At 36.1% G+C, this 20823-nt stretch overlaps 2 protein-coding genes across 11 annotated transcripts in view; both read left to right on the top strand.

Annotated features, from left to right (window-relative positions):
- The window catches only part of LOC110817358 (S3 self-incompatibility locus-linked pollen protein), a 63801-nt gene extending 55673 nt beyond the window's left edge, over positions 1-8128 (top strand). For all 3 annotated transcript variants that reach the window (XM_088213650.1, XM_088213649.1, XM_088213651.1), the window contains 6 exons: positions 3975-4091; positions 4478-4563; positions 4687-4793; positions 5346-5437; positions 5548-5624; positions 7385-8128. In XM_088213650.1, the coding sequence (XP_088069776.1) occupies positions 3975-4091; positions 4478-4563; positions 4687-4793; positions 5346-5437; positions 5548-5624; positions 7385-7852 (947 nt within the window). In that variant the 3' untranslated portion in view covers positions 7853-8128. The remainder of the gene's footprint in view (positions 1-3974; positions 4092-4477; positions 4564-4686; positions 4794-5345; positions 5438-5547; positions 5625-7384) is intronic.
- A 2608-nt stretch (positions 8129-10736) lies between these two features.
- Positions 10737-20823, top strand: part of LOC110817357 (Glycine cleavage T-protein family) — a 33627-nt gene continuing 23540 nt past the window's right edge. For 2 of the 8 annotated variants that reach the window (XM_088213643.1, XM_088213644.1), the window contains exons 1-2: positions 10739-11062; positions 11151-11252. In XM_088213643.1, the coding sequence (XP_088069769.1) occupies positions 10850-11062; positions 11151-11252 (315 nt within the window). In that variant the 5' untranslated portion in view covers positions 10739-10849. Of the gene's footprint in view, positions 11063-11150; positions 11253-20823 lie in introns of all 8 variants that reach the window. The other 6 variants (XM_088213647.1, XM_088213645.1, XR_015817142.1 and 3 more) reach the window with 5 other exon arrangements.

The following is a 20823-nucleotide window of genomic DNA, read 5'->3' as shown; positions in this document are numbered from 1 at the left end:
ATTGAGAGTAGCAAGTTCAATGGTTTCTATGCATATTCCCAAAATAATTTTGGGAAAATGAGTTTTTCTATAGCATTGTTACTTGATGAAGGATGCCTACCAAGATTTTTGAATTTTACAATATCTCTAGGATGTTATAAAAATATTTTCCCACCCTCTAAAGTGCATGCAAATTTATCTCTAAAAATATGTGGTTGTGTTGTATTTGTTCATATTCCTAGTCAATTAGGTTCAAAACTTGACTTTAGGGCTTATGGATTGTAAGGATGATAAAGAATAGGGCATTGCTAATGTGACGATTCTCGGAAGAGGAGATTCTGGAGCATTATATGGATTACAAGATTGATAAAGCCTCGCAGCCAGATATTTCAACATTAGTTTTTTTCAAAGCAATTAGAAGACCACAAAAGGAGATTTGATTGACTTATTTTATGAGTTTCATAGTTCGGCCTCCTTTGCTAAGAGTCTAATTCCACTTTCTTGGTATTAATCCCTAAAATAGAATAGAAAGTGCATCAAACGTTAAGGATTTTTTACCGATATGTTTGGTGAGCAAGGTGTATAAGATCATAGCAAAAGTCTTGGCTGAGTGCATGTCTAAAGTCCTGAGAAAAGTGGTGAAGTAGTGTTAGTACAATTTTGTGGTAGGAAGACAAATTCTAGATGTAGGTTTAATTGTTAATGAAGTTGTTGATGGCCTTTTGAAAGACAGGAAAAGAGGCGTTTTATGCAAGCTGGATATAAAAAAGGCATATGACGACGTAGATCGGAGGTTTTCTATTCTATATGCTCGATAGACATAGGTCTGAAAAATAGGACAGGTGGATGAAAACATATGTTTCTTCTGCATTGTTTGCAACCTGGATGAGAGGAGGGCTCTTCTTACTTTAAAGCATTCTGGGGTTTGAGATGGCAAGATCCTCTCTCTCCATTGTTGTTCCTAATGGTTATGGAGGCCTTCAATAAACTCTTATCCGGAGTTAAGAGGTTGACTTGTCTAGAGGTCTCTATGTTGCGGAGCGTGAGAAGAGGGTGGGAATGACTCATTTGTTCTTTGAATATGATGCATTATTGTCTTGTGAATAAGATAACACCTGCGCAACATTAGATGTGTATTGTTATGTTTTAAGGTTGTGCTGAGTCTAAAAATCAACATGTCGAAATCTGAGCTTGTTGTGAAGGGGTGAACAATGAGATTGAGATAAAATTGGAATCCTGGGATGCGAGCAAGTGAATTTACCTATTAAATACTAGAATTATCGTTGGGAGCTAAGTTAAGGAGATCTCTACATGTGAACAGGTGATCAACAAGTTCGAGTCTAGATTAGTTGCTCTTGAAAGACAGTACACATTAAAAACACGTTAGCTAGCATTCCCATATACATGATTTCTTTGGCAATAATGCGTGCCAGAGTGACAAAAAGTTTGAAAAGAAATCCAATGTAACTTTGTATGGAGAGATATAGTAGATCATAAGAAATATCATTTTGTGGCCTTGGAAAAGTGAAACAACTACTTCGAAGGGGTGGTTTAGGTTTGAGATCCTTGACAGAGTTGAACAGGGCACTTCAAGGAAAGTGACTTTAGAGATTTATGATGGAGCAGGAGAGTCTTTGGAGAAGAATCATTGAGGCCAGACATCAGGTGGATGGATATGGGTGGTTCTCCAGCATTCCCATGGATCCATTTGGGGTGGGTTTGTTGAAAAGAATTGTGGGGAGAAGGAAGACCTTTGTAAATATATTAAGTAGACTGTAGGGTCGGGGGGTGGAGTGAGTTTCTAGAGAGATGACTAGTGGGAAAAGGATGTGTGCCATCAAATTCCAAACATTTATGCAGTTACAGTTGATAAGGATCCCATGGTAAAGAATTATATAATAGGCCAAGGCATTAATGAGGACTAGTGGATAGGGTTGAAGTGAAACTTAAATGATTGAGAGATCCTAGAGTATATGAACCTTTTAGAGGCAATATCATCATTCAAGAGGGGTCAGTCTATGGGTGATAAGCTATGTGGGAAGTTAAACACTTCAGGCGTTTTTTCAGTGAAATCCTATTATAAGTACCATTATTGGGGTGGGCCAGAGGAGGTGAATACTCTTGTTAGGCTGATTTTGAAAGTTAATGCAACTTAAAGGATTGCTTTCTTCACGTAGGATATTGTCTAGGGGTGCATTTTTACTCTAGATAACCTCGTCAAGAGGTGGAAAATTCTTGCAAGCATATCCTTTTGTGGTGTCCTTTTGTCCATTGTCTTTGGTGCTTAGCTCATAGCTCATTGGGTGTAGACTGGATCATAACCGATTCTGTGAAGGAGGAGATATGGGCTTGGAGTGGTATACACGAGGATAAGCCATTGAGACTCATCCAATTAGTTGTCATTTAGGTGATTTTGGAAAGAGAAAAGTAGAAGGATTTTTTAGGGCATTAATTCTAATTTTGACACTCCAAAAGATTAGTGATTCCATATACTGAATTTTTTGTTAAGGAGTCATCAGCTGTATTCCAGTGAGAATATTGGGGATTTCATAGATATTTTGATGTTGTTAGTGGAGGTAATAGTCCTTTAATTCCTTCTAGAAGCCAAGCTGTGTTAGGAGAATCTTTATTAGTTAATAGTCCTTTAGTTCCTTCTAGAACCCAAGATATGTTAGGAGAATCTTTATTAGGTAATCAATAGCTATACAGTTGCTTGCATGGGAGATTAGGTCATCCATCTTTTTTGTTCTAAAGGCGATTTATCCTAATATGTTTAAAAAATTGCAATTCAGAGTCATTAGTTTGGTGAATTTGCATAACACACAAGAACTTCTTATGCTAATAAAAGTTCTCATTTATTGACTATAAAGTCTTATGAGTTCCTACTCAAATTTTGTGATTGTTTGGTTACAGATAGTTTGCCACTTTTTATAACCTGTTGCACTAGAATGACTTAAGTTTACCTTTTATGTGCACAAAATAAATTTTTTCTTGCTTTAAATCATTTACAAAATGGCTTATACATAACTCAATGTGGGAAATCAAATTTTTCCACACTTATAGCTGCACAAAATACATTGATGGTATCCTCCATGACTATCTTAACCTCCATGAGATAGTGTACCAAAGTAGCTAACACTGGTGCTCAAAATGGGATTGCTGAGATAAAGAGGGGACACTTAAAGTTGCCTGGGCATTGATGTTTGCCGTGAATGTCCCAAAACCCTACCAAGGAGATGCAGTTTTGTTGGGGATCTATCTAATCAATCAAATGCCTCTGGAAACATTAAGGTTTCAAAAGTCCCTTGGAAATTTTAGGAGGCATTATGTTCTTTCTAATGTGTTTGGCTGTTTTTGTTTTTCCATAAAAGGAGTGTAGGAAAGTTATCCTGGACTCTCAAATGTGTTTTTTTAATTCAGTGCTCTAAAATGTAGAAGCGGTCAACTGTTACTATCTTGCCTTATCTTTGAAGAATTCAACCCATATTTTCCTTTGCTCCAACTAAGAGAGAGACTAGAGAAGAAGAGGAGGTAACTTTTCTCCCTCAACCTCCAAACTCATTTCTACACATAGTGCCGAAGTCTCTAGTGATAAGGGTGAAAACCTGGAGAGTCTTGATTGTTGCAGACTAGATAAGACTGATCTAGAAACTTCTCCGCAAACCCAAGCTTTTAAGATTACTATATGAAGCTTCCTTTCTTTTTCATGCTTAGTATATGCATAATTACTATTAATGGCAGTGGATGAAAAAGTTATGCACGCTGTTTTCGTAGTGGACTAAATTGCAAGATTAGTTGTTTGAGGGAGATTTTAATGTAATCATTCAACTCAAATGTTATTTTGGTGACCAAACTTTTCAATTTATGTCAATGTAGCTAGCCCATAGGTGGCAAGTCAAAATTAACATTGATTATATCCAAAACCATTCTAATATGTGTGTGTGTGTGTGTGTATTGTGAATTATTTTTACTCATTTTGTCTGTTTCCCCGGCAGACTATCTGGTGACAAAATGTGGTGTGCTTATGATGTCATTCTTTGTATTTTTTACAACCACAATGTCAGTGTCGTTTACATTGCGAGAGACACAGACTCGCATGTTGAAGTTCACAGGTATGCATTTATTCCACCTTTTAAATGGTCCGTGTAGCATTGTGCAAAGTCAAGGCAATAGATGCATACTTTTAATTTCTTTATGTGTCTTTATTGATAGGCTTTCATAATGCTATGTCTGGAACAACTGAATTCCACAAAAAAGTGGGAAGTCATTTATAATCCACCTTTTTTTCAAATCCTAATCCGAAAAATGTGAATTTGAAACTCAATTATACACTTCCTATTATAATTTATTTTCAGTAATTGGTTAGATTCTCTGGGAAGCATATTTCCTATTCATCCAAAGTTGTCCATGCTTAGGCCCAAACATTGTGTCATGCTTTCTTCTTTCTTTCCATCTTCCAAACATCATTGGCTATTGTTGTTTTCTCATATTATTGCAGTGCAGCTCCAACACCATGCTCGACATCGGCTTCCAACTTTTCAGTTGATCTTTGTTCATGTTATTGAATCACTTGTCTTTGTACCGGTGGGTACATTTCTAGTTCCTTTTTGCTAAAGAAATAAATTGGAGAATCTTTTGGGTTTTTACCCAGTTATTTCTAAGTTTCTAAGTTTCTTTGATTGATCAAGCTGCATTTGGATTTTGCAGATTATGATTGGTATTCTATTTTTTCTCTTCGAGTTTTATGATGACCAACTGTTAGCTTTCATGGTTCTGATTCTTGTGTGGTTGTGTGAACTATTTACCCTGATTAGGTCAGTCTCTGTCCCCCCCCCCCTCTCTCTCTCCCTTCCTCTCTCTCACATACACAGACACACATAAACACGCTATGAATAGATGATAGGTTACGCTTGAGTATATTTTCTCTAATTTGGCAGCTAGTGCATATGAGATTCCAGATGTGGACTTCTACTGCAATCTAAAATTATCTCATTCTGAATATAATTTTAGATTTTTTTTATGGATCATATTCTCTGAAAATATTATAAAAATAAGGGTTTATAAGCAGGGAAGATGATATTCTGAATGTCCAGGACTATGATTGACACTAAAAAGGTGCAGTTTGTAGGTGATGGAGAAAGATATAGAGAGTGCATACACAAATTAATTGGCCCGCTGCATTTCAAGTGTCTGTATCACTGAGTTTAACATAATGCCTGTCCCTTTGTCTCTCAAGAAGTGACCATAGAAATAATCAGGATAAGTAGGGCCATAGATAGATGCCAGTTGTTCATTAGTGAAGCATATGTATTAGTTTATCACGTGTCCGAGGTCCTAACATCATTTTTCTCTTCACTAAACTGCAGTGTCCGAACACCAATATCAATGAAGTTCTTTCCCCGCTTCTTCTTGCTCTACTTTTTGGTTTTTCATATTTATTTCTTCTCCTATGCTTACGGTATGTGAGACTTTATCACTGAACTTTTTTTATTGTGGGAAGCAATCACTGAACTATTACTGTTTTAGCTTACAACTACTATTTTGAAATGTCTGGCAATCTTTCCCTAGGTTTTTCTTATTTGGCTCTCTCGACAACGGCAGCATTCATGCAACATCTCATTCTCTACTTTTGGAACCGTTTTGAGGTACTATGGTTATGGAATAAGCTTACAAGTTTCTTCCTTATACCTATTTGCCATGATTAGTTATTAATGAACTTTTAATTATGATCAGTTGATGAATATTATTTACTAAACTGGATACAAAAATGTGCTGGAAGGATCATATTTGACCCAAATATTATCTACTATCTCAAATACCTCATTTGTGTGCATACCTTCAATATCATAGTTAATTCTTAATCATTAGGTTGCAACACTTTCATAAGATTTGTTCTGTTACCAAATCATTCACCCTTTTATCCTTTTCTTGTTCTTCTTCATGTTCTACTGACATTTTAGATATGGGAGCTTTTAGTATAACTGAGATTCAACATTTTCTCTATATTTTTTCATCTTCATTTCATACATATAAATCTTATCATTTAAATCGTAGAGAGTTATTTTTGTATTCTCGAAAGCAACTTGATAAGGATAAGAATTATCATGTCTTCCCTGTGACTTTTTTCTTCTCTTCTAAGTGGAACACTTGCTTCACTATTTTAGACATAGGAAAATAATATTAGATTTCTATTTGATAACACCTATCATTTAAATGATATCCTTGGAGGGAATGTCGAGTCTAAGTAGCATCTTCATTTTTTTTTAAATAACCAAATTGCATCTTCATAAAGTCCATTGGTTGCAAAGCTTGCAACCTTACAAAATGTCAATTAATTTTAATTTTCTCCACATATCCATATTGATCAAAAGTTTTGTATAAAGCATTTTGTAAATCATCATCTTTAACTGATTCATATATTTGATAGAACTTAACCAAAAAAACTCTACTCATGTTTTAGCTTCATCCAACATTCCTCTGCCAAAGCAATATATCAATATTTTGATAATAATAATAAATAACTAAACTAGATATCTTATTTATAGACACTAAATACATCAAAAATAGGAAATTTAGAAAAGTTAGTAAATAAAAAAATAAATTAAATAGAAAGAATTAAGAAAATAGAAAATCTAAGAAATAGGAAAATAAATTAAATAGAAAGAATTCAAAAATAGAAAATCTAGAAAATAAAAAATAAAATTTCATATTTTCTTTTATTGTAAAACTTTCTGAAACTTAGAAAGAAATTAAATCTTCCTATTTCTTTTAGTAACTTCTCAAAGCATTTATGTTTGTTTATTAATTCTCCCTCATATCTCATATTATTGGAATATGTTTATTTTAAGTGTTTCCTATTTTGCATCAAATAGTCAAAGCTATATTCACTCAACGAAGGATGTTAGCTAAACACATTTCAAATAACTATAGTAAAATCTGACATGTTGACCCTTTGGCCTTTCTAGGGATAAAATTTCTCTTTTCTTTTCCTTCTTTTCTACTCTACTTACACCTATTTAGTCTGCCTATTTAATATTCGATTTCTGATAGAGAATATACTCATCCTATTTGAGGATTCATAGAAATCCCCTCTCATGGTGCCCCAATCTGTTCTACATACAACGTATGGTTCAATTGCAATATAACACTTAGTTTTGTGATCATTTGCTTAACAAATGAGAATACAAATCTAACCTTGTAAAATTGAATATGCGAAGAGAGTTTATATAACTATGACAAAAAATACAGAAATTATAAATAAATTTTACATATTAAATAATTAAATTTAGAATTTGAGTGAGAATAGACTAGATTTAAGAAAAATGCGGATTTTATGCGTTGTGAATAATACTTTTTGCTCTAGAAAATGCCTGATCACTTGTCTTAATTTGAAAACACATCTTAGGTTCCAGCACTTCAAAGGTTTATGCAAAACCGGCGGTCACAGCTTGAGCAACATCCAGACTTCCACATCACCTCCTCAACCATACTTGCATCTACACTGCACATCACAAGGTTGAACACGAGAAATCAACCTCCACTTAATACGAACCTAAATCCTGGAGACGAGGAGCCATTGCGAGCCAATGGTGCAGAAGGTACTAGGTTTCACGAACAAAGGGAAAATGTTAGCCCAAATGTAATGGGCAATCCTATGCAGATTCCAGGACAACCTGACCTTCGGCAAGCAGAAACTGGTCCAAACCCAGGGCCTATGAATTCCTTCAGCTCACTGTTATTGTGGATCTTAGGTGGCGCTTCCTCTGAAGGCCTCAACTCATTTCTCTCCATCTTCAGAGATCTAAGAGATCAAGGACAAGACTACACCGATGACCCAGGGCATGAAAGTCACGCAACACAGAATGTACAATAGCTTTGGAGTAGATGTCAATTTTAATGTATTACATGTTAAACCTTTTTAGCGTAGGTGTTACAGGAAATGAATACTTGGATTATATGAAAATTGTGTGTAAGAAAGCTCAGCCTTGTTCATTCAAACATGAGAAGAAAGAGAGATTTTTTTTAACATATTTTCTTTTTGAATCCGAACCCCACCCAAACATAGGAATAAAATATGATAATATTTATATTTGATTTTAAATGTAATATAAATATAATTCATGGTCATAATGGCATTGTTTTAATTTAACTGAAGGTGTAAATTTATGTTAATTCTTCTCAAAAAATGTACATTAATTGATTCTCCATCTTTGAATGGAGAACTATTGTAAAAAAGATTGGGCACAAAAATACTGGTCAAGGAGAGCTCAGAATACCAAATAAAATACAATATCTTCTCCTAGGAAACATGCATTACTTCATATTATTTTGAATAAACGAAATATCCATTTAATCATTATTAGGTAGTTGCATAAAAGCCTTGAATGACATATTTATATACACATATATATATATATGTAGTTAACCCAAGTCTTTAGTTTCCCGGTTCTTTTGTCCAGTATCTGCTCCATTGTTTTGGTTCATCAAGAGTTTCAGTAGCTTATGAAGTGGTGATCATATTTCCAATTGAAGGTTTAGTTGGGTTTTCATTGATGTATTTTATACTTGTGGCTCCGGTGTTAGTTTGTCTGCCTCTTTATACTCTTCTGTTTAAATGGTCTGCTTACCCATATGCTAATTCAGGCCATGTGGAGGGCAGGAGGGGAGTGCTTTTGCTTTTCTACACAATCAATACATCTTTCTATAGTTAACAGCAGTTTTCGACTTTAAACTTTTCACTTTCCAAGTATATACATGTCTTTATATGTAGAATATGTACTCTGGTGTTAGAGTTAGAAGTTAGGATGTTGTGATATTTTGTTGTTTGTTGAGGTTGATAGTAAATATAAGAAAAAAAAAAAATTAGAAAACATCTAACATTTGTACTAAAACCCAATTTATTTGTATATTTATTAGGTCAGATTTTATTCCAGCATAATTTTAAAATAAAAAATTACATTAAGTCTGACATGTTAGTTTAAATATCTAAAAAGTTGTAGGTTATAAATTATTTATTTAATTATAAAAAAACAAAATGTATTTATAAAAATTTTATTTCAAAAGATTTATATCATTAGAATTCAGATTAAAAAAAAAAACGGTATTTTTTATTTCGAAGTCCAATAAAATTAATTCTCTTATCTCTTTTTCTTCTTCTTCTCCTCCATGGCGTTTCTATTCAACCATATAAATACATAAGCTTCTCAAAAATTAAGTAACAAAAAAATGTATTCTCAAAGAAGGAGAGGCAAAGGAGAGAGAGTTTACCTAGTTGAACCTAGCACGTGGGAGCTGAAGAGAGCAGAAATAAGGTTCAACAGCAATGAAAATGTGAAAGGGAAGATGGTCTCGAGGTGGTTGGCGACATTGAAAAAAGGTGCGTGCAAAAGAGAAAATTTGAGCAGCATCAATTGGCGACAGAAGAAGATGGATATTAAGGATTCTTGAGCATTGAAGAGATGATAGCCTAAGTATAAGAGACAATGATGGAAATTTGACGAGAAATTTGCGTATGAAAAATTGCAAATGATCTATCAAAATATTATTGAGAAATATTCAAGACTAAAATGTAATATAACCAAAATTTAGGGATTAAATTAAGTATTTGTTTTTATATAAAAAATAATAATAATCTTTTATGGTAACAAATTGCATAAAAGAGAAGAGAGATGATGGAGAGAAAAAAAAAATCATTCAAAAATAAATTTTATGTTTAAACTTTAAGGGATTTTATTAAAAAATACGAAATAATTATTTTAATAATCTAAAATTTAATTTACACTAATAAAATTAAAATTTATACAGAATAATTTGATATAAATGTTAAAATACAAAGTATTTTTAGATATTATCTCTTTTCAGAATAGTTAAAATACTTATCTCTTATATATATTATTATATTTTTTTATATATTTGATTGAAATTTATAATAAATACTTATTAACTGATTTATCTAATAAATTAAAATTATTTTATATATAGAAAATTAAAATTTTTAATTTATTTTATATCTGATATTTAAAAATATTTTATAAAAATGAACTTCTAGTTTTCCTGTTTAGTTGAGTTTTGAAGGAACATATAACTTCTTTTCTTAATTGCTAATATTAATTTTTACATAAATATATTACGCAATTTTAGGTGTAATATTAATTTGTATTAAAACATATTCAAGTCCTTTATGTATACCATTCTTTTATTGTTAAATTGATTAATTTTATAATTTTAAAAGAAAAAGAAAAAGTAACATTTTGGAATTTAAAAATTTTAATTGAATAAATTTAATAATTTTTTTAATAAAATTTAAATTTTACAGTGAAATTAAGCGTGAAGAATCTATGTGTTAATTAAAAATTCAAATTAAATGTAATTTATATAATAAGATAGTGTCAATTAGAAAAACATATACATAAGATTAGTGACTAAATTTCTATAAATCATATTTGTAATTTTTCATCCATATTCTTTTTAATTTATTTTACATAAAACATCAAATAATTAGAATATTTTTATAATTAATATTAGCAATTAAATATTTTTTTAAAAAAAATTTATTACATAAATATTTTATTTTATTATTAAGATGGCACGACTTTTGTACAGTATACAATTTTTATTATAAAGATAATTCAAATATTTTCATGTAATAATCTTAATGAAAATATATATTTATTATTATTATTAATTTAATCACAATTATCATAAAAATAAATTTACTTACTATCTTCGTAATAATAGTTAAATAATATGCTAAAATCCAATAGCCCATGAACGTCTACCTTCAAACATGTTCAAATGGTCTCTTTTTTCTTTGAGTAAACGGAAATCTCTTCAATAGAAACGAAGCTTATATTTCTAAGGTAATTTGGGAATGGCAGCGACGCTGGGCTGTGGTGGATATGTGGTTGGTACTGTCGTCACTGGTTCTCTCCGCTCCTTTCCGACCAAAAGAGTCTTTCCCTGCAAATCGCTGCCTCTACGAAATGGCTTCTGGACTCTCCACAACCGTAATCCACTCTCCACTTTTTCAATTACTGCACTTCCCTTCGATCTCTCCCCTCCGCCCATTGATCATGACCTCCTTGTAAGTCTCATTCGCCTTTCTCACTTCCTCCCCCCACCCTCTCTCTCTTGAATTAATCTTTTTTTCCTCTTTTGCTATTGCATTGAAGGATACTTTGGCAGTTGCTGGAGCAAACCTGTCAGGGAGTAGAACTGTTGAGACTTTTCATAATGATGATGAAGCTTTGGATGCAGTTGATAATGGAGTAGCGGTGCGTACTTTCTACTTCCAACTTCTAAATTTGGTTTCTCCTTCATTTCTTGTTGGTGTCTGTCTTTAGTATTTCTTTGTTATATGGGAAATTCAAAATAGGAAAAATAAGAAACAGAATAGGAAAATAGATAGGAAATAGTTAAGAAGCGGATACTTAGGAAAATTGTAATGATTCAATGTAGTAAAATTAGTAGAGATTTCAAATGAATTTTATAAAAATAATTCAGTTGTTCGAGACTTACTTCCAATCTATGTTTGAAATAAATGAACTAATTTTGAGGAATTCGTTTAAAGATTCACATTTTCTTTTTTTTCAAATCCTATTAATACTTATGGAATTTAAAATATATTGTTTTAATGCAACTTCTTGAAATTGCCCTGGGATGCTAACTTTTATCATTTTGGATGAAATTACAAGGCATGTATTTTTAAATGAATTTTATATAATTAAGTTTATTTGTTCCAAGCATAGCCTTAGATAGTCTTCGTACACAAGCTTGTTCACTAGTCTGAATTTTCAAATTTACAATTTAGTTTCACATGTGGTCTTATTGGATGTTGGGTGAGTTTGGAACATGAGATATTCTGGTTTCCAATAAGCCTCCTAAAGTAATCCAAGGTGAACATAAATCCTTGTTGTGTGATATTATCAAGATAGTATTGCATTCCATGTTTGTAACGGTGTCTCTTTGGTGATTGGTCGCTTGTGGCGACTGTCATCCCGGCCAACCATGCCGGTGGGTCGGCAAAAATTTTTTGTTGTCGAACAGAAGTCTTTTGATGTTGTTGAAGAGGGTAGAGGTATCAGAGTATACGAAAATGGTAGGGGTTTTCGGAAGTCTATATTTCTCCAGAAAGAAGACGTTGAATGGTTTTCGAAAAGTCTCAGAGAGTTTAGATGGGAGAAATGGAGAAGGCTCCGGAGAAGTAGCTGGAGGACGCTATGCTTGGTCCTGAGCAGTAATAAGCAAGGTAGATTTCTGGTGTTACTAGAAAGTAAAGATGGCCCTAAAAGGAGTTTCAACAGGTTAATTTTTCCTGAGGGGGCTCGGGCTGAGGGTTGGTGGCAAATAATGGATGTTGTCCATGAGGTTGTTGGGGTGGAGCTTTTTTCCCCAAGATTGGCTAAAAGGAGAAGGACAATTGCTTGAATGGGAGTCATTCCCCCAATTCGAGCAACACATTATTGTCTTAAGTGTCTTGGATGCAGCCTTGAATTGGTGGAGAAGAAGAAGGCTTCATTTGCTGATATCCTTCGGACAACCAGACGTGAAGCCAAGTCGGGTAGGGCAGGATGGTAAGGCGGGTCAATGCGGGTGGGGTAAGAGGAATTCAAAATTTGAAATACAGAAATGTGCAGGTTAAGTGATGAGGGGTGGTCAGGAGAATGAGAATGGAAGGGTACTTAGTGCGTCGAAAGAGGGAGGAATAAAAGATAAGTTCTCATGGGCTGAAAGGGGTAAATGGGTGTACAATCCTGGGCTGAGCAAGGTTGTGGGTAAAAAATGGGTGAGGAAGATTTGGCAACTGAAGCGGGTCATGCTTGGTTCGCCCAAGAACCCATTTCTCGCAAGTCAGTATAAAGGGGCAAAATCAGGAGATGGCAATGGAAAAATTTTAGAGAGCCTGACCCTGAAAGAATCGGGTAGGGTTGGAGAGGAAGCTTGCGGGACGATTTATGTTGTGGAGACGGAGGACAGAGTTGAGGTTGGGGATTTGCTGGGATCATTTCAGTCAAGCGATTCCGGTTTCTCTATGGTTGATTCAGAGGGAGGAAGTGATGGGGACGAGGGGGTCGAGACTGATAAAGATGAATAGGAGAGCCTAGAGGGGGTAAGAAACGAACTGGTTGTGGTCGGGATGGGTCTGAGAGATGATTGTGATGAGGTCGTTCTCGATGTGTTTCCCTTACAAAGTGACAACCTCTGGTGCATATGGCTGATCAAGGAGTTGAGGATCTATACTCTGGCTGGGTGCAGAGAAATTTTGTCAAGGTGAGTAAATTGTTTGGATTGTGTTTTAAGGGTCTTGAGCACAGGGTGTTGAGTCTGTTGGCAGAACTTGAGTTAAGGTCTCTAGAAGCTGAAAGACTGGAGTAATCTCTAAATTATGAGGGTAAAAAATCGGCAGGAGGGGGGAAGGGAGGTAAGCTTAGCAAAATATAGTGATGATAGGGAAAATTATTTCATGGAATGTGAGGGGAATTAATGATGGCAAAAAACATAGGATTATCATGGGCTGTCTAAAAAGATGGAAGCCTGATTTGATCTGTTTACAAGAGATCAAGACGGAGGAAATTAATCTACAGATTATCCGAAACTTGTGGAATGGCAGTAAGGTGGATTGGGTGTTTTTACCTGCAGATGGGGCAGCTAGGGGTATCCTTATTATGTGGGACAAAGAAAAATTTATTTGTAGAGGGGTAGAGAGGGGTAGGGTGTCTCTGTTGGGTTTGTTTGAGAACTGGGGGAATGGAAAGAATTGGGCTTTTTCTAGTGTCTATTGAAGAGATAACAAAGAGGAAAGCGTGAGCCTGTGGGAGGAACTATGTTGCTATAAAATAAAATGGGGTGACAATTGGGTGATTGGGGGTGATTTCAATATGGTCCTTCATATGCATGAGAGATTGGGCAGTGGTACCAGGAGTGGGGAGGTGGAGGAATTTAGGGAGATGGTGGATAATCTGAAGTTGGTGGACCTTCTACTCAGGGGAGGCAGATGGACGTGGTCCAACGCGAGGGATATCCCATCATGGTCTAGAATTGACCGTTTTTTATCTCTAATGGGTTGTTAATGCAGCTTGCAGGGTTGAGTCAAAAAGTTTTATCCTGGCCAATTTCTGATCATTTCCCAATTTGCCTTGTGCCGGAAGGTATCATTTGGGTCCTACCCCTTTTAGGCTTGATAACAAGTGCGTGCTTGCATGTGGCGGGTTTCAGACCTATGGTGGAAAAATGCTGGCATGAGGCGATTGTTGAGGAGAATGCTAGTTTCAGGTTCGCCTACAAGCTAAAATATCTTAAAACAGAAATAAAGAATTGGGCAAGGCTGGAGGAGGACAGAGTGGAGAGGGTTATCAAGGAGAATTTTGAGAAGTTGGCTAACTTAGACAGTAAGGATATGGGGGGGATGTTATGCGATCAAGAAAGGGTTAGGAGAGAGGAAGTTAAAAACGATGTGGCTTCCATCATGAACTTGGAGGTGATCTCATGGAAACAAAAAGTTATAGAGAAGTGGCTAAATGAGGGGGATAGAAACACCAAATATTTCCATTGTTTAGCTAACTTTAGAAGGTGATGCGGGAGGGTATGGGGAGGATCGAATCTACTCCTGAAACTCACTCAACGTATGTAATATCGAAACAATAACCACCTCTAATAAAATCTCTCCCTCTAATTGAATTTACAATCTTAAAAAAAAAGCAAACACAAAGATTAGAGAATTAAAATAAGGAAAGAAAAAACGTCACAGACTTACTGATAAGTTGATTCCCGCTTCTTGACTTAACAAGACTTCTGAAAACTCCTGTTTCTTGAAGAACTTGATTTTCAGAAGTTAATTTTAGCAAAATGGTAAAAGAAAAAGAAGTTGAAACTCTCAAGAATTCTCTCAAATTTATTCTCAAATGTGTGTTTTACATTGTAGAAGTAAATGTCTATTTATAGTCTTTTTCGAACAATGTAGATGAGTACAAAAATATTGAGATAATTAATAAAATAATACTCTAAATAAAATTCTATCTTAATTTAGAATAAATACAAAATAAAATAATTATTCTGTTCTAAATAAATTAATTAAATAATTCTAAAGGATAGACTTACATTAAAATAATAATTAATTTAAATTCATGTTTATCCTGTGTGAAATTCATTAAAAAAACATGTAGAAATAAATTTTAACACATGGATATTTAAAAAGTGGGTCCTAAGCCTTTTTAAAAGTTTTAAAATAAAAATAAATAATTTAAATAAGAAGGAAAAAAAAGAGAGGTCGGCTGGTTTGGGCTACACGGATGGGCCGGGCCGGCCAGTCCCGCACAGGTTGCCCGGGAGAAAGCTCGCAGGAATCGCGGGATAGCGGCTTGGGCCATTTTGCTAGGCCGTCCGCGGGCCCGTCCTCGCAGGATGCATGCATTCGGCTCTTGGGCCTATGCGCACGCGATTGGTTCCGAGCGGGCCTAGAGGGTCGCGTGCATGGGCGCCTGCGGGCGCTTATGCGCACAGACTGTGCATGTTCAGGAACTGTGCAGGCTGGGCTGCATGTCCAACGCACTTGTGGGCCTCAAGATGTAATACCTGGGTCCGAAAATCGGCTTGAGATTTTCGTTTTAATTATAAAAAATTATATAAATAATTAAATTGATTTATTTTAAATTTAATTTTATTAAAATTTTGAGAAAATGGATTAGAGACGGAATTGAAAATAATTTTGGAGAAAATGGGTGAAATTTTGAATTTGGGGGGTGTTTTTGATATGAAATTTGAAAACAAGGGGTTAAAACACAAAAAGGAAAAGTTTGACCATGTAGGACACCCTAGTCAGCAGTCCTAGCAAACTAGAACACGCCGCGTGGCAACTCTGCTGACATCAGCGCCACGCAGGAAGTCAGGCGAACAATCCGACCGTCCAAATCTCATCCCGTGTACGTGAGCGATCCAGATGCATTCCCTCTTTAGGTGCGATTGAACGGTCAAATCCAATTTGATCTTGCAGCTTAGATTCATTCCCCGAATAAGATAGATCCAATAGACGAGAGAGGCCACGGCTTCCTGAACGAACAACCCAGATCGACACAAAATGGGTATTTAGGCATCGTGTTCCGGGGAACCCTAACCCTAGCCGCCTTACCCTCGCCAGAAAAGAAAAACCAGACGCTGGAGAATGAGGTCGACCACATGCCGCCGCCGCACCGGAGCTACCACTACCGCCAAAAGAGGTAAAATGTTTCGCATTCCGTTCGGAATTCGATTCCAAGTCTCCCTGTGGCCATATCGGAGCAAATGGGACAGTGGGTGAGCCGGAAACTGTAGGTAAAGCCCGGCGGAACTACCGCGGCCAAAACCTAAACCCTCTCCGATAACCCCCTTTCTGTTTCCCGTTTCATACGATTCTTTGACCATTGTGTTCATTGTCTCATTTTGTGCAAATTAACCGAAGAAGAAACACTAGCCGCGAAGGAGAACTGGCAGAGCTGCCGTACCCAGTGACTCCCCCTAAACCGATAGGTTCGGTTTTTTAGTTTCTCTGGCAAATCGAAACTTATTAACGTGTTTCTTTGTAGGGATATGTGTAAAATTGGCAAAAATTGATCAGGTCAAGGCGAACCACTGCCGAGCCGCCGCCGCCGTACCTGAACCCTAAAATTGATCGGAAAGGGTTTTGAATACCGATTTTAGATTTTTGAGTACATGACGAGTATTTTAATTTTTGCAGGGAAAATTCAGGAAACCCAGACCCTGTCAGGAGGCGTAGTGAATAGTACGGTGTTTCAAAACATCGATTCGAGTAAGGATCCTTTACCCTATTCTCTGTTACGATAAATTAAGGTTTAATAATAAATAATCCCATGTTTTGTGAAAATTAGGAAAATTCTAATAATAATTACATGTTATTAATAGAGTCGGAACTGGTCAATGTACGATTGCCCTGTTTTACTGTTCATTTTCTCCTATATTGCTTAAGATGTTTTTATTGCATTGTGTGCATTACTAGTTTAAATTGTGTTCTTGATTATTTGGTTTACTTGGGTTCTCTTGTACTGATTATTTGGTTATCTGGTTACTTGATTATTCGGTTATGTAAATTGTATCGCTTGCTTAGATGTCGTTTAAACTAATATGTGAATGTGTAATATGCAATTGGAAGTTGTTTGGACAATGAGAATCTATATATATGAAAGCTTACTGGGTGCCTTGGGAAAGAGTGCACGGACCCAGTAACTAGGGAACCCTATTGTGAATATTATCTTAGTCGGATGGGACTGAGAAGTTCTATACCGGAAGGATTTGGGAAAGATGGTTCATCTCATATCGGACGGGGTATTGAGAGGATGGTATGTTGATGCCTATTACCGGACGGGGTATGAAAACGGTCGGATTAATTGTCAAATCGAGATACTGGATTCACGAATAAAGGGATATCCCTATGGACCCCCAAAGGTCCCAGTAAGTAGGTTAAAAGGAAGAATTACTGATCTTATACATGAAATTAAAATATCATTTGGTTACTTGTCTCTATAGGTTGATTTTGGAAAAATCCGTAACAGTAAGCATGGAATAAAACGTTTTAAAGTTAAATATATTTATTTAAATCAAGAGTTTCATTAATTTTGTGATTTTTACCAATATTTAGTTTTCCATATCAGTAATTAGTGTGATATTCTTACTGGGTTAATGTAACCCACTCTTTTATTAACCATTTTAAATCAAAAAGAGTAAGATTCATATCTCGATGAATAAGAGAGTTGAGTAGTTCACATCTCGGACTCTCTTCAAGTGCTAGTGGAGGTTAACTCCACTGGATATTTATTTATTAGTTTTAATTATCGTTTCTTTTTATTTATAAATCAATATAGAAAGGACATTCCCGTAACCCTATTGGGCATTCTAATTTACTATAAAAGGAATGTAAATCCCAACTTTTTTGTTTGTTTCCGCATTTAGATAATGAACCATTTTCTTTTAGTTTCGGACTGTTACACCAGATCTTTGCTTCGAGAAGATTGCCTATCTCCAATTTTCCTGCGGAGTATTAGCTCGCCCTGATTGTCTTACCACGGGACCGGGGAACACTGGTGGATGTGCGGGTCAAGTATCCTGTACGTGTATTGCAACGCATGTGTACTCCACAGGTACCCAAACCCATATTACATTTGGGTTTTCATCGTAGGTCGGAATTTTCGGGCTGAGTCGTTCCTTAGCAGTAAGGCCTGTTACCCTTCGAGTTTCTAACATCTTCTGGTGCCGTTTCTTCCTACGCCGAGAACTGTGTCTGATGGATTCAGTCTCGCTGTTTGATATTTGGTCGGTAATAGAGTAACTTGGAGTATCATTACCTCGCAATTACTGTCTCTCTTTTTTCGGAAGCTCATCGGTACTTGCTCGCTTCTTGCACTTCTCTGGTTTAGGTGTGTTGTCAGCAGGTATTGCATCAGAAGGAAAAATAATTTTGTGGATATGTTGTGCTGGAATAGAAAATCTGTTAGGGTAATGAGGAGCTGAGACAGAAGGCAAAGCTATTTTTTCAAAATTTGTACACAGAAGACATGACTCAAAGGCCCAATCTTGATAACCTGAACTTCAAGAGGTTGAGCGATGGCAGCATTGATGAGTTGGAGAAGCCATTCACGGAAGATGAGATTAAAACATGTTTGGATGAGTGTCATGGGGAGAAGGTGCCGAGGCCTGACGGTTTCAATTTGAAGTTCTACCAAGTGTTTTGGGAAGTGATAAAGAGTGATGTGATGGATGTTTTCCACGATTTTCACAGGACAGGGACATCTGTGAATTCCGTCAACTCAATTTTTTTAGTGCTTATTCCTAAGGTGGCGGGTGCTAAAGAGATAAAAGACTTTAGACCTATTAATTTGGTGAGAAGTATCTATAAATTGATCTCCAAGGTGTTTGCAAAAAGACTATCTAGAGTTCTCGGGGAAGTGATCAGTAAAAATCAGAATGCTTTTGTTAAAGGTAGAGAAATCCTTAATGCGGTGATGATTGTCAGTGAAGTGGTTGATGATTTGGTGGGGCAGAAAAAACAAGGACTTATATGCGAAATCGATATGGAGAAGGCTTATGATCATGTTTGTTGGGATTTTGTGGACTATATATTTGGTACGATGGGTTTTGGGAGTAAATAGAGAAAGTGGATTAGAAAATGCATTTCATCTGCATCCTTTGCGATCATTGTTAATGGGGGACCTTCAACTTTCTTCAAGGCTTCTAGAAGCCTTCGCCAAGGGGATCCTTTGTCGTCACTTATCTTTCTTATCATTATGGAGGCATTTAGTAGATTGATGGAGAGACTGGGGCAGTTGAATTTGTTGAAAGGCGTGGATATTTAGTGTAACACTCGGGTCCGGAATTTGGCCCGGGATAATTTTTTCCAACTTATAAAATATATATAATTAAATTTTATTTTGATTTAATTTTTATTAAATTTTTGAGAAAAAAATGAATTAAAGACAAAATTAAAAATAATTCAGGGGAAAATGGGTGAAATTGTGAATAAGAGAGATGTTTTTAAAAGAAAATTTAAAAACAGGGGGTGAAATCGAAAAAAAAAAAATTATGGCCACGTGGGACGGCCATGTCAGTAGCCACGGTGAATCAGAACACACTGCATGGCAGAGACGTGACATTGGCTCCACGCGGGAGGCCACGAGGGTGATCCGCATGCCTGGGCGATCAGACGGTGCAGATCACATCCCGCGCACGGACGACTCAGATAAGTTTCCCCTTCAGACGTGATTGAACGGTCAGATTCAATCCAATCATGCGGCCCAGATTCATTCTCCGAATAAGAAGGATCCAACGAACAGGAGAGGGTCACGTGTTTCCGCACGGACGGCCGAGATTGACTCGGGGAGGGTATTTAAATATTGCGTTCCTGGGAACCCTAACAATAGCCGTACCAATTCTCGTTGGAGAAAAAGAGAAGCAGCCGGAAAAGAAACCGACTGTCGTCGTCGCCGCACTGGAGCCACTGCCAACGCCAAAACAGGTAATTTCTCCTCCTTCCCACTTGGAATTTGATTCCGAGTCTCCCCATGCCCGTATTGGAGCTAAAGGATTGACGGGTGAGCTGGAAACTACGGACAAAGCCCAGTCGAGCTGTCGCGGCCACTTAAATCCTCTCTGATGATCCTCTTTTTGTTTCTCGTTTCACGTGATATTTTGATCGTCGTGTTCACCATGTGATTTTTTCACCGTCACGTTCACCATTCATTTCTAGTGCAGATTAGCTAAAAAGAGACCCCAGCCGCGAAGGAGGACCGGCGGAGCTGCTGCACCCGAAGACCCTCCGCTGGTAGGTTTCGGTTTTTTTGTCTTTTCTGCCCAAACAAGCCCTCCTAACTCGTTTTTTCATAGGTTTATTTGTAAAACTGGCGAAAACTTGCCTAAATCGGTCAAAACTGGCCAGGTCGTGGCAAATCGCCGCCAGAGCACGGCAGCGCCACCTTGCCGGAATTCTAAAATCGGGCATAAATGTTTTAAAACGCTTATTTTTGCTTTTTGATATATTTTTGGATACGTGATGAGTGTTTTAATTTTCATAAGAAAAATTCAGGAAACTTAGGGACCGCTAGAAGTCGCAATGAAAAGTACAGTGCTTCGGACACCGATTCAGGGTAAGAATCTTTCACCATTTTTCTATTACGATAAATTGAAGCTTAATAATTGATAATGTTATGTTTTATGAAAATTAAAAACCCTAAAAATAATTGCAAGTAATTAGTGGAGGCAGAACCAGTCAGTTCATATTTGCACTAGTTTACTATTTATTTTTCCTTGTACTGTTTAAAATGTTTATTTTTACGTTGTGTGCATTAAACTACTAGTTTTAATTTA

Source organism: Carica papaya, chromosome 2 (genome assembly GCF_054855325.1).
Source record: "Carica papaya isolate Zhongbai chromosome 2, ASM5485532v1, whole genome shotgun sequence".
Classification (NCBI taxonomy): domain Eukaryota; kingdom Viridiplantae; phylum Streptophyta; class Magnoliopsida; order Brassicales; family Caricaceae; genus Carica; species Carica papaya.
The sequence above is the reverse complement of the archived record's forward strand: the minus strand, read 5'-3'. Positions and strand labels throughout refer to the sequence as shown.